The sequence below is a fragment of the Cucurbita pepo genome, chromosome 5 (genome assembly GCF_057944985.1).
Source record: "Cucurbita pepo subsp. pepo isolate OVF chromosome 5, ASM5794498v1, whole genome shotgun sequence".
NCBI lineage: Eukaryota > Viridiplantae > Streptophyta > Magnoliopsida > Cucurbitales > Cucurbitaceae > Cucurbita > Cucurbita pepo.
The window spans coordinates 16,070,854-16,082,920 of record NC_141802.1 but is presented as its reverse complement, the minus strand read 5'-3'; the positions used below and the strand labels follow the sequence as shown (position 1 = coordinate 16,082,920).

General features: G+C 38.7%; 1 protein-coding gene across 6 annotated transcripts; it reads left to right on the top strand.

Moving 5' to 3' along the window:
- Positions 1-4,968: 4,968 nt before the first annotated feature.
- On the top strand, positions 4,969-11,221 carry LOC111794356 (aspartic proteinase nepenthesin-2). 6 transcript variants are annotated; one of them, XR_015420989.1, is made up of 12 exons: positions 4,969-5,329; positions 5,400-5,520; positions 6,439-6,866; positions 6,970-7,126; positions 8,293-8,375; positions 8,451-8,547; positions 8,663-8,735; positions 8,820-8,987; positions 9,251-9,375; positions 10,124-10,225; positions 10,314-10,533; positions 10,870-11,000. XR_015420989.1 is itself a non-coding variant. In XM_023676316.2 (12 exons), exons 1-12 carry the CDS (start codon positions 5,085-5,087, stop codon positions 10,993-10,995), a joined length of 1,788 nt encoding a protein of 595 aa, XP_023532084.2. In that variant the 5' UTR covers positions 4,969-5,084; the 3' UTR covers positions 10,996-11,221. The 6 variants fall into 6 exon arrangements, 5 of the variants coding, with proteins under 5 accessions (XP_023532084.2, XP_023532083.2, XP_086979768.1 ...); XM_023676316.2 differs by having other exon boundaries at positions 10,314-10,376; positions 10,870-11,221; XM_023676315.2 differs by having other exon boundaries at positions 4,970-5,329; positions 10,314-10,411; positions 10,870-11,221.
- The last annotated feature ends 846 nt before the right edge of the window (positions 11,222-12,067 follow it).

Genomic DNA, 12,067 nt, shown 5'->3' with positions numbered 1-12,067 from the left:
TTGATCCTATGACTTCTACAATATCGTCGACTTTCGTAGAGAGGTGTCTTGCATTTACCTGGAAAAAAAAAAAAAAACATGTACTTTGAGTATTTTAAGAAATACTCAAGAATTAGTGTCACTGTTGGGGTTAGGAATGCAAACACATGTGATATGGAAGTACCAATCCTTTTACAAAAACATTACACGGAGATTCATTGAGCTGTGGGTGTGCAAGGTGCATGCCTATGTGTTCTCGACCCACCTTGGCTCGACTCGACCCGAGATGGACTTTTGAATCTTTTGAATCAATCTCTCTTTATTTTAACATAATCTATCCTCACGTCGTGTATAATCGGTTTTGAATTTTATCTAATTGTCTAAATTTATGCCTAACATATCGATTTCCCATTATATCCCATTTATTTTTTAATTTTAAACTTCAATTTATATGAACGACATTCAAAATTATTTAAAATATATTCCTTTCTAAACCTTTGTTCTTATCTCTTTAGCCATACTTTTATCATCTCTCCGAGATTATTTGAACTTGAATGGAACCAAACCATACATCATAGAGGAAACAAATTAAGCGAAGATTTCTTTTGAAGCAGACGATAATTTTTTGAACCTCGAATCTGAAGTTAATAAGCACATTTCAATTACCACCGTTAAGATTTAATGCATCAGCTAGTGGTAAAGAATTTTACATTGCACAAAGGCTTTAAACTTATAGAATAGAGCGAAATAAGTGTACGTCTTTCTGATAGTTTAGAAGCTCGTTTCTCAATGTTTTCTAAGTTTCTTTATGTCAACTTTGATTTCTTCAACCAGCATTAAATTTATATTCTTTTATAAACGGTAGAATGAAGAATCGAACTATCCATTTTTTAAATGACGATAAATTTATTTGGTACTTAACATTTAAGTATTTGATTAGCGGAAGTTTAGGTTAAATATTAAAAAAAAAAGAAAAAATTGAAAAAACGTTGACTAAAATTGTAATAAAATATTTTTATTATCTAGTTTGACTAAGATATTTTGTTTAATTAATTGTAATAAAATAACTTGTCGCTCAAGCAAAATTGTTTATCATGGATATAAAAATTAAAATACATATATTTTCATAGAAAAAAAAAAATCAGACTTTGAATGAATCTCGCACCCTGATGTTACAACTTTGCATGCCCATACGTTATCTGAAAATATTTGAAAAAGATTGAGTATTAAAAATATTAAGTCGCATCTTACTAGAGTTAAATATGCATATAGCCACGTCAAATAACGAAAATTAAGGGATTTATCGATCGTACAAAGCCGATCAACTCTCATGCACACATTTAAAGAGATGTCACAAGTAAATTTACAATACAGTGTACAATTCTCATGTACATAAATGATATTTAATATTAAATTATAGTTTACCATATATATCATATTTGATATTTTATTATAAGGTAACTATCATATATTTGCCTTCTCACCATAGATATCTTTCCATTTATTACTCTTTCCATATTCTTATAATTTATTTGATTATAAATAAATAACTTTCACGTCATTTAGGTGTGGTGGATTAAGCAAACATTCTCATGGTATCAGAGCTCTTTCGGTTTAACAACCATGATCCTTTCTTTTCAATGGTTCTTGAATCCTCTATTAGTCTTCCCCACCACCACTGGCGGCTTTGACGCCGCAGGGGCAGTTTCCATGGCTGCCACATGCGGAGCCGATTGATTACTCTTCGGCTCCACCCTTTTGACCTCCAAATCACCATTCGTCATCCTCTGTATATACAACCTCACCTTTTCCAAATCGGTTTTCCTTTAGTCAACATAGCCTCTCTTATTTTCTTCCCAATCTTCCCTTCATCCTTCACAGAAACCCTAACCTAAATCTATTGACCTTTTGCAAAAATTTACTTTTGGAATCTGGGCGTCGCATTGGCCTTTTCGCCAACCAAGTCGCCGCCACCCTTCTCGCCAAAATTGGCTCCTTCGTCTACTGTGGCGACTCTTCCAGCTTCAACATTGTCTTTGTCCCCTTGCTCTAGGTTTCCCCTTCTACTTCTTGGGTTGACATATTCTCACTAGAGTCAAGGCAGCATCGTCGGAAAGTGACGATTCCTCTTTATGGGTTAGACATATTCTCGCCGAAGCCAAGGCAGCATCGCTGCTAAGCGGCGATGCCTCTGCAGTTTTCGATGGCCAAGAAAGTGTCTCTACGCCTCTTCCAAACCAGGTTGTTGACATCTTCACGTAAAGTGTTTCTCGATCTCTCTTTGAATTTTTTAGATCTAAGTTTCACGTTCGTTCAAATCCAACGCTAGGGGTGTTAAGAATATTTAGTATTAAATTATAGTTTACCATATATATCATATTTGATATTTTATTATAAGGTAAATATCATATATTTGCCTTCTTACCATAGATATCTTTTCATTTATTGTTATTTCCATTTATTACTCTTTTCGTATTCTTATAATTTATTTGATTATAAATAAATAACTTTCACGTCATTTAGGTGTGGTGGATTAAACAAACATTCTCAACACCGATATACAATTTATCTCAAGACCCTAATATGATATTTAAAATAATTCTCATTTGAGAATGTTTGCTTAATCCACCACACTTAAATGGTCTGAAAGTTATCTTATTTATAATCAAATAAATTACAAGGATATGGAAAGAATAATGAACGGAAATAACAATAAATGGAAATATACTTATGGAAAGAACCTCATAATAAAATATCAAATATGATATATATGATAAACTACAATTTATTACTAAATATCCTTAATACCCCACCGCAAGCTGGGCGTCGGATTTGAACGAATGTGAAGCTTGGATCTGAAAAATTCAAAGAGAGGTTGAGAAACACTTTTCGTGTCGATGACAACAACCTGGTTCAGAGGAGGTGTAGAGAAACACTTTCTTGGTCACCGAAAACTGCAGAGGGATCATCGCTCAGTGGCGATGCTGCCTTGGCTTCGGCGAAAATATGTCTAACCCACGAAGAGGGATCGTCACTTTCCGACGATGCTGCCTTGACTCTGGTGAGAATATGTCAACTCAAGAAGTAGAAGGGGAAACCTAGAGCAAGGGGACAAAGACAATGTTGAAGCTGGAAGAGTCGCCACAGTGGGCGAAGGAGCCAATTTTGGCTAGAAGGGCGGCGGTGACTTGGTTGGCTAAGAGGCCAGTGTGGCGCCCAAATTCCAAAGGTAAATCTCTGCAGAAGGTTGATAGGTTTAGGTTAGGGTTTCTGTGAAGGATGAAGAGAAGATTGGGAAAAAAATGAAAGTGACTATGTTGGTCGAGGGAAAATCGATTGTGTTGGAAAAGGTGAGGTTGTATGTACAAAGTATGGCGAAGGGTGATTTGGAGGTCAAAAGGGTGGAGCCAAAGAGTAATCAATCAGCTCCGCATGTGGCAGTCATGGAGACTGCCCGTGCGGCGTCAAAGCCAGCAGAGGTGGTGGAAAATAAGGGATGAGAATGGGAATTCAAAAGATAGATCTCCTATTTTATGGAGAATGCTATCTTTTCATAAAATAGCATGAGAACGGGGATTCAAAAACCATTGAAAATAAGGGATCAGGGTAGTTAAATCGAAAAGACTCTGATACCATGAGAATGTTTGCTTAATCCACCACATCTAAATGGTGTGAAAGTTATCTTATTTATAATCAAATAAATTACCAGGATGTGGAAAGAGTAATAAACTGAAATAACAATGAAAAGATACCTATGGCAAGAAGGCAAATATGATAAACTACAATTTATTACTAAATATTCTTAACACCATTTATATTGATAGGTAATTGTGTCACGTCCTCTTTAGTTCTCATACACACATATAGGTAATTATTTCGTTTTCATGCACACATAAAATTCATAGGCATTCAAAACGTCCTACAAAGTTTGGTAAAGATAAATTTCAAGTATGCATAACATTTGAAGTAAACCCGAGAAATTCCCTATTAAAATTGTCCTAAATTAGTATCTTTAAATGAAAATTCATTTAAAACTAGGAAAACCTAGACAATAGACCTCGAAATCATAATGAAGACAAACAAGTCCAGTTGACCAAAACCATTGATTATTGACTGAGGAGCTGGTCGTTGACTGAGTTTATTGTTGACCAAGCCAAGTCGAGCCAACTTGTACTTCTGAGTCAAGCTGCAAATGGTATGATAGACGGCTGGGCTTTGGGGTTGGGTCGTGTGTGTATAAAGCTTGTTGGGTCGAGAGAGAAACTGGGCTTGGCTAATTACTTGGCTAGTGTGGTTTCTAGGCTTTGGGATGAAGGATGAAGCTACTGGATCTAGGTTTGGACTAGTATTGAATTGAACCGAACCAAGCTACATGAACCCGATCGACCCAAGATGGATCGAGATCGATTGCTTCTTCAACCTCTCTCATGAGCCAGCGGTATTCGAGACTTGACGGTGACTTGTCCACTAGTGTTCTGCTATGTTTTACGACAACACAACTCCAAACAACAAACACAATCCTCCTATCAAACAGTGTTGCTACCCATCTCGATAGAAAATTAATAAAAAAAAACCTATGAAATTTTTAGAACTTAAAAAAGGAAGTTTCTATACCAACTCACCTAGGATCTATGTGCATGTCGTGGGCCGTGTGTAGAGAAGTATTACACATCCAGTCTTGTTCGGACTATTAAAAATTGTGTTACTCTTACTTTTCAAGGAAAGATAAGACACATTTGTAGGGATCACGACATCGTGATCTAAAGCTGTGGTAGATATATTTTTATGTTGATTGTATCCCTTAAGTTAAATCAGTACATTGTTTGGATCGTTCATCCAAATCTAAAAAAAAAAAAAAGAAAAATTAAAAGGAAATTGGTTCATCCAAATCTAAAGCATAATTTAAGATTGTGTAGGTATTTTTAAATTTGAATGTATAAATATTTTTTATTAATGTAACGTTTGGATCGTTCTGAATAAAGTTTTGACTTTTTTTTGTCTCTTTAAAATGAAGCATTCGCCCAACTGAAACTTCAACTGTAAATTGTTTAGCTGAATCAATCAGCTCCCATTTTCCCTCTTCGATCCGTCTCCCATTCTTGCCAATGGTACGAACACTCATTCTACTCCATTTCTTGCACCTCACGCATCTCTGCCTCTCCACCGATCCCATTTCCTCCAATCGTCTCCTTACCCCTTCGCATCGAGCCATGGTGTTGCCTCTCTACCTCTCTTCGCCTAATTCCTCCAGATTTATCTCGAACCCTCGCCGTCATCTCCGCGATTTCCCCAATTCCAACAATCGCTCCAATGCTCGAATGCGCCTCTACGATGACCTACTTCTAAATGGGTATGTTCTATCTCCTTCAAATTTCCCATGATTTTCACTTTTGTTTGATGCAATGTGGTTTTTGGTTAAGGTATTATACGACCAAGCTTTGGATCGGAACTCCACCGCAGCAATTCGCGCTTATTGTTGATACGGGGAGTACGGTTACTTATGTTCCTTGCTCCACTTGCGTAGAGTGTGGGAAGCACCAGGTTAAAATGTTTACAAATTGATCATTATTAGAGCGTTTATAAGGGCTTCATATTCATATTCAACCATCTGCTCTGTTTTCTTTTATGAACATTCGTATGGAACTTGGTAAACCAATACAATTTTGGTAGGGAAATAGATCGAATGATATGGATCCTAGTTGTGTTTTTTGCTCCAAAGGGTGTGAGAATCCCACATTGGTTGGGACACAATCCCACATTGGTTGGGGAGGACAACGAAATGCCCTTTATGAGGGTGTGGAAACCTTTCCCTAGCAGACACGTTTTAAATCCTTGAGGGAAAACCCAAAGAGGACAATATGTGCTAGCGGTGGGCTTGGACTATTACAGATGGTATCAGAGTCAGACACCGGGCGATGTGCTAGGGAGGAGGTTGTTCCCCGAAGGGGTGTAGACACAAGGCGGTGTGTCAGTAAGGACGCTGGGCCCCGAAGCGGGGTGGATTTGGTGGTGATCGCACATCGATTGGAGGAAAGAATGAGTGTCAGCAAGGACACTGGCCCCAAAGGGGGGTGGATTGTGAGAACCCACATTAGTTGGGGACATAATCCCACATGGGTTGGAGAGGAGAACGAAACACCCTTTATAAGGGTGTGGAAACCTTTCCCTAGCAGATGCGTTTTAAAGCCTTGAGGGGAAGCCCAAAAGGGAAAGTCCAAAGAGGACAATATCTGCTAGCGGTGGGCTTGGGTCGTTACATAAACATTATCCATTTAATGCATGAGACTAAATTGTATCATTGGTATTCTATATGGGTCTTGAAGTTTGTAGATGTGTTAGTTTTATGGATAAAGTTTGTCCTGTGATTTATTATATTTGTATTAAAACATTTCTAGTTCTTTCTTTCATAGGTACCTTGCAATGTGCGGTAGTTGGTACTTAAACTTTTATTTCTATCAGGACCCGAAGTTTGATCCAGAATCGTCGAGCACTTACCAAGCTGTCGAATGCAACAGTGATTGCAATTGTGACAATGATGGATTGCAGTGTATCTATGAAAGGAAGTATGCTGAAATGAGTACTAGCAGTGGTGTCCTTGGTGAGGATGTTATATCCTTTGGCAATCAGAGTGAACTCATACCACAGCGTGCTGTGTTTGGGTGTGAGAATGAGGAAACGGGGGATCTTTACAGTCAACGTGCTGATGGAATTATGGGTTTGGGCCGTGGTGATCTTAGTATTGTCGACCAACTTGTTGACAAAGGTGTGATTAATGATTCTTTCTCACTATGCTATGGTGGTATGGATATTGGTGGTGGTGCTATGGTTCTTGGGGGAATCTCTCCTCCATCAGATATGATTTTTAGCTACTCAGATCCTGTGAGAAGGTGTGTTCTAAAGTCGTTTATCCTAAAGAATTGTACTTCATGTTCATTCATAACAATTACAATTGATCATCGCGCGTTTACTTTTCTTTTGGGATGGCAACAGTCCATATTACAATGTTGATTTGAAGGGGATACATGTTGCGGGTAAAAAGTTGGGTTTGAGTCCTAGTGTCTTTGATGGAAGATATGGAACTGTCTTGGATAGTGGTACAACTTATGCTTACCTACCAGAGGAAGCGTTTGGAGCTTTCAAGGATGCTGTAAGCTTCTATTCTTTGAATTTACTATTCTTCACTGCCAGGAGTATCTTTACTAATTCTGAATTTGAAGATTGTTGCATGCTTTCCAAGAACATCATAAGATGATCTAACCTTTCTCTTTGTAAGATCCCATGTCGGTTGGAGAGAGAAACGAAACATTCCTTATAAGGGTGTGGAAACCTCTCCTTAGTAGATGCGTTTTAAAACCTTGAGGGAAAGCTCGGAAGGGAAAGCTCGGAAGGGAAAGCCCAAAGAGGACAATATCTGCTAACGGTGGGCTTGGGCTGTTACAAATGGTATCAGAGTCAGACACCGAACGGCGTGCCAGCGAGGATGCTGAATCCCCAAGGGGAGTGGATTGTGAGATCTCACCTTGGTTGGAGAGGGGAACAAAACATTCCTTATAAGGATGTGGAAACCTCTCTCTAGTAGACGCGTTTTAAAATCTTGAGGGGAAGCCCGGAAGGGAAAGCCCAAAGAGGACAATATCTGCTAGCGGTGGGCTTGGGCTGTTACAAATGGTATCAGAGCTAGACACCAAACCACATGCCAGCGAGGATGCTGGGCTCCCAAGGGGAGTGGACTGTGAGATCCCACCTCGGTTAGAGAGGGGAACGAAACATTCCTTATAAGGGTGTGGAAACCTCTCCCTAGTAGACGCGTTTTAAAACCTTGAGGGGAAGCCCGGAACGGAAAGCCTAAAGATGACAATATCTGTTAGTGGTGGGCTTGGGCTGTTACAAACGGTATTAGAGCTAGACACCGAACGGTGTGTCAGCGAGGACACTAGGCCCCCAAGGGGAGGGTGGATTGTGAGATCCCACATCGATTGGAGAGGGATACGAAACATTCCTTGTAAGGGTGTGGAAACCTCTCCCTAGTATACGCATTTTAAAACCTTGAGAGGAAGCCCAGAAGGAAAATCCTAAAGAGGAAAATGAGCTTGGGCGGTTACACTCTTGTTCTCTCTAATGCAGTTGCCTTGTATGTCATCTTTTCCATTTGCCGTGCACGTAATCTCTTGATCAAGTGCAATAGATTTTCTTCTTTTGCAAGAGTCTACAATTTCAAAGTTACACATGAATCTTGAATTCTTTATTATTTGGAGTCCTCTTTTATTGTTGGTCAGAATGCATAATGAATTAAAAAAAGAGCAATTTCTTCAGATCATGAACGAGCTTCATTCTTTGAAGAAGATTGATGGTCCCGACCCAAATTTCAAAGATACATGTTTTTCTAGTGCTGGAAGGTATGGTTATCTAATAATTGTCCGTTTTAAAAGCGAGTTACATCATCGAGTAATTAATTCGTTACCTTATGTCAGTGATGCTGCTGATTTATCAGACATATTTCCCACAGTTGACATGATATTTGATCATGAGCAAAAGTTGTCTCTAGCACCGGAAAATTACTTGTTTCCGGTGAGGAATTACTCTTGATTATTCATTTCAACTGGTTTGGTTGTTAGAATAGTTTGTGTAGTTGCTAAGTTAATGGATTCTTCTTTACTATGAATTCTCCAAATCATTACTTCAGCACTCAAAGATACATGGTGCATATTGTCTGGGAATTTTTGGGAATGCAAATGATCAAACTACTCTTCTAGGAGGTACACTCTTTTCATGGTTGAGATGAACATATCTATTTTTTATAATCACATGCTACATTTTGGCATGATTATTTCTTGTGATAGGAATCGTTGTCCGCAACACTTTAGTGATGTATGACAGAAAGCATTCAAAAGTTGGATTTTGGAAAACAAACTGTTCTGAGTTATGGGAAAGGCTACACATTTCAGATGATAATGCCCATGCTCCAGCTACATCGCTCGATACTGATATCGCCCCTGCATCTGCTCCAAGCGAGTCTCCACGTTATATGATTCCAGATATTTTTATTTTTGTTATGCTTTTATGTTTGTATGGTAGCTTGACATCATATCAGTTGGTTCTGTAGTGATTTTCCTTTTATGTTACTGTCATTATGACACTCGAGATTCTATCATAAACAGTGTAGAACATTTTGAAATGCAAATTTTCATGATTATTTAATAAATTTATGCCTGTTGCAATTTCTACCTTAAATTGCCTGTTTGTGAAGTGTTTTCTTTTGTTTGCCGTGCAGAAGAGCTCCAGATTGGACGTGTCAGATTTGAGATCTTGTTGAACATAAGCTACCCAGATCTGGAGCCTCATCTTACGGAGCTGTCGGATCATATTGCTCACGAGTTAAATGTTAGCCAGTCACAGGTTAGTGCACACGACACATCGAGGATAGATTGAAAACTCTTTTAGCAGTATTTAATGATCATTTTGGTATAATCTGTAAAACTTGCACTTATAAAAGTTTAGATTAACAACTGGGTTATATTAAAAATTAAGCTCTAATAGTCCTTCTGTTCCCATAGTTAGTTAAGCGTAAACTAAATAATGACGTTACATACTAACGTCGATTGATTTTCGAGATCTCACATCAGTTGGGGAGGAGAACGAAACATTCTTTATAAGGTGTGGAAACCTCTCCCTAGCAGATGCGTTTTAAAAACCTTGAGGGAAGTCTGAAAGAGACAGCCCAAAGAGGACGATATCTACTAGCGGTGGACTTGAGCTGTTACAAATAGTATTAGAGCTAGACACAGGGTGATGTGCCAGCGAGGAGGCTGAGCCCACTCCGGAGGGGGTGGACACAATGTGCTAGCAAGGACACAGGGCCCTGGAGGGGGGTGGATTGGGAGGTTCCACATCAATTGGAGAAGGGAACGAGTGCCAGCGATTACACTGGGCCCTGAAGGAGAGTGGATTGTGAGATCCCACATCGGTTAGGGAGGAGATCGATGCATTCTTTATAAGGGTGTGAAAACCTCTCCCTAGCAGACGCGTTTTAAAAACTTTGAGGGAAAGCCCGAAAGGAAAAGTCCAAAGAGGACAATATTGTTTAATCTTTGAGTTTGAGATCATATCTAACTCTGTATAGCATGTTGTTTGAACCATTTTTCAGGTCCATTTATTGAATATTACTGCGAGAGGAAATGTTTCAGCTATTCAACTGGCCATACTCCCTAATGGATCTTCAGAATTTTTTTCCAATGCGACTGCCACGGTAATAAATGATTATACCTGCTATGGTAAACTGCATAACAACCGAAAATTCACAAGCATGACTTGTCAAATCTTGTTCTTCTCCGCAGACGATTATTACCCTCATCAATGAGCATCACATGAAGCTACCTCCCACATTTGGAAGTTACCAGGTAGTTCAATGGAATGTCGAACCTCTAACGAAAAGGTAAGTACATAGATATTGATTCAAGAGAGAAACAAGTGCCAACGAGGACGCTGAGCCCTAAAGGGGATAGATTGTGAGATCCCATATCGGTTGGGGAGGAGAACGAAATATTTTTTATAAGGGTATGGAAACCTCTCTCTAGCAGATGCATTTTATAAACCTTGAGGGAAAGCCCAAAGACGACAATATCTGCTAGGAATAGGCTTGGGCTCTTACAACTACTTCCAAAAATGCTTTAAATTTGTCTTACCCGTTTGCCCTTTTTTTGATCATCTGGACCACTCCTTTATGCGCCACTCGTTGTCTTACCATGTCAAATATAGTAGGAACTTATTAGAACTAAAATCGAAAGCTCAAAAGGGTTGAAATTTTTCGTACTATATCCTTAGTGAAGTCTTGTTGAGTAGGTAAATGTTGAATGGCATTAATGTAGTCCAAACTCTTGTATTTGGTTTTAGGTCATTGTGGAAGCGAGTTTATGCTGTGGTGGTTTTAGCTGTTATAGTGACCCTTATTCTTGGGTTGTCAGCATTGGGAGTGTGTCTTATTTGGAGAAGCAGACAGCCAGGGTTCATTGCATATAAGCCTGTGAATGCAGCAATTCCAGAGCACGAACTCCAGCCCCTGTAAACAACCCTCCCCAACACATTTTTGTTTTCTTCTCACTCTTTGCATCTTTTTCTTTTCATAGCTTCAAATCTTCAGAATTATTATTCTTTAGCCTTTGTATTCATTTTATTCTGAAAGGCTCTAACATTAAACAAACCAGACGGGGAAGCCTTCCCCGCTCCATCCTTACAAAATTTCCTATGATGTGTGTTGAAAATATATTTATATTAAATGGAGCAGGGCAGAAAATTGGGCGGGAGTGGGGACGGGGACGGGGACGGGGATGGGGACCCCATTTATTTAATGGGGAACCACTCCCTCCCCGTTCCCTGTTTAAGACGGGTCTTTGCTGGTAAAATGGACATTTCTACAACATAGGCGTGTTGAACAAATCGAATTTGTTAATCGTTAGAATGTTGAAATCTTGTGTTATGGGTTGATATATAAGTTCGTTGCAAGATGTGTAATTATATTGATAGCGTTTGTACTCGGTCAAGCTGCATCTTTACTACATTTAAAGTCAAAGGAAAACCCTTTATGGATGGAACATTAAATGTGCAGACATTATTGAAAATTGTAGCTGGTTTAAATTCTAACTTCTAGGCATATAAGGATTTGAAAAAATTCATGTCAAAATAAATTTTCACTGGAGTCATAGTTATAGCATGGAAGGAGTGTTTCGAACCTATCTATATCGAGGGTATCAATTGAAGGAGGAAGACAACAGTTGTACGCCTTCACATATCCATGATATCTCACGTCGGTTGGGGAGGAGAACGAATAATTTTTTTTTCACAACTATTTGAAAATCTCTCACTAGTATACGCGTTTTGAAAAACTTTGAGGGAAAGCTTGAAATGAAAGGCTCGAGCAATATTTGTTAGCGGTGTGCTTGGGTTGTTACAATATCATTATCTTATCACAAAGTGACAAGTTGTTCCCGGAGTAATAAAGAATTTTAGCTATAAATATTTTTTTTATAAATATAATATAAATTTTATTTAAAAATCAAACCCTTTTAAACTAACCTACCTAATTTGAAATTAG

Coding starts and splice junctions, on each gene's coding strand:
- LOC111794356 (XM_087123642.1), top strand. CDS start 5,085: ATGGTACGAACACTCATTCTACTCCATTTCTTGCACCTCACGCATCTC. Junction 5,521..6,438: donor TAGAGTGTGGGAAGCACCAG/GTTAAAATGTTT, acceptor TATTTCTATCAG/GACCCGAAGTTTGATCCAGA. Junction 8,736..8,819: donor TCAAACTACTCTTCTAGGAG/GTACACTCTTTT, acceptor TTCTTGTGATAG/GAATCGTTGTCCGCAACACT.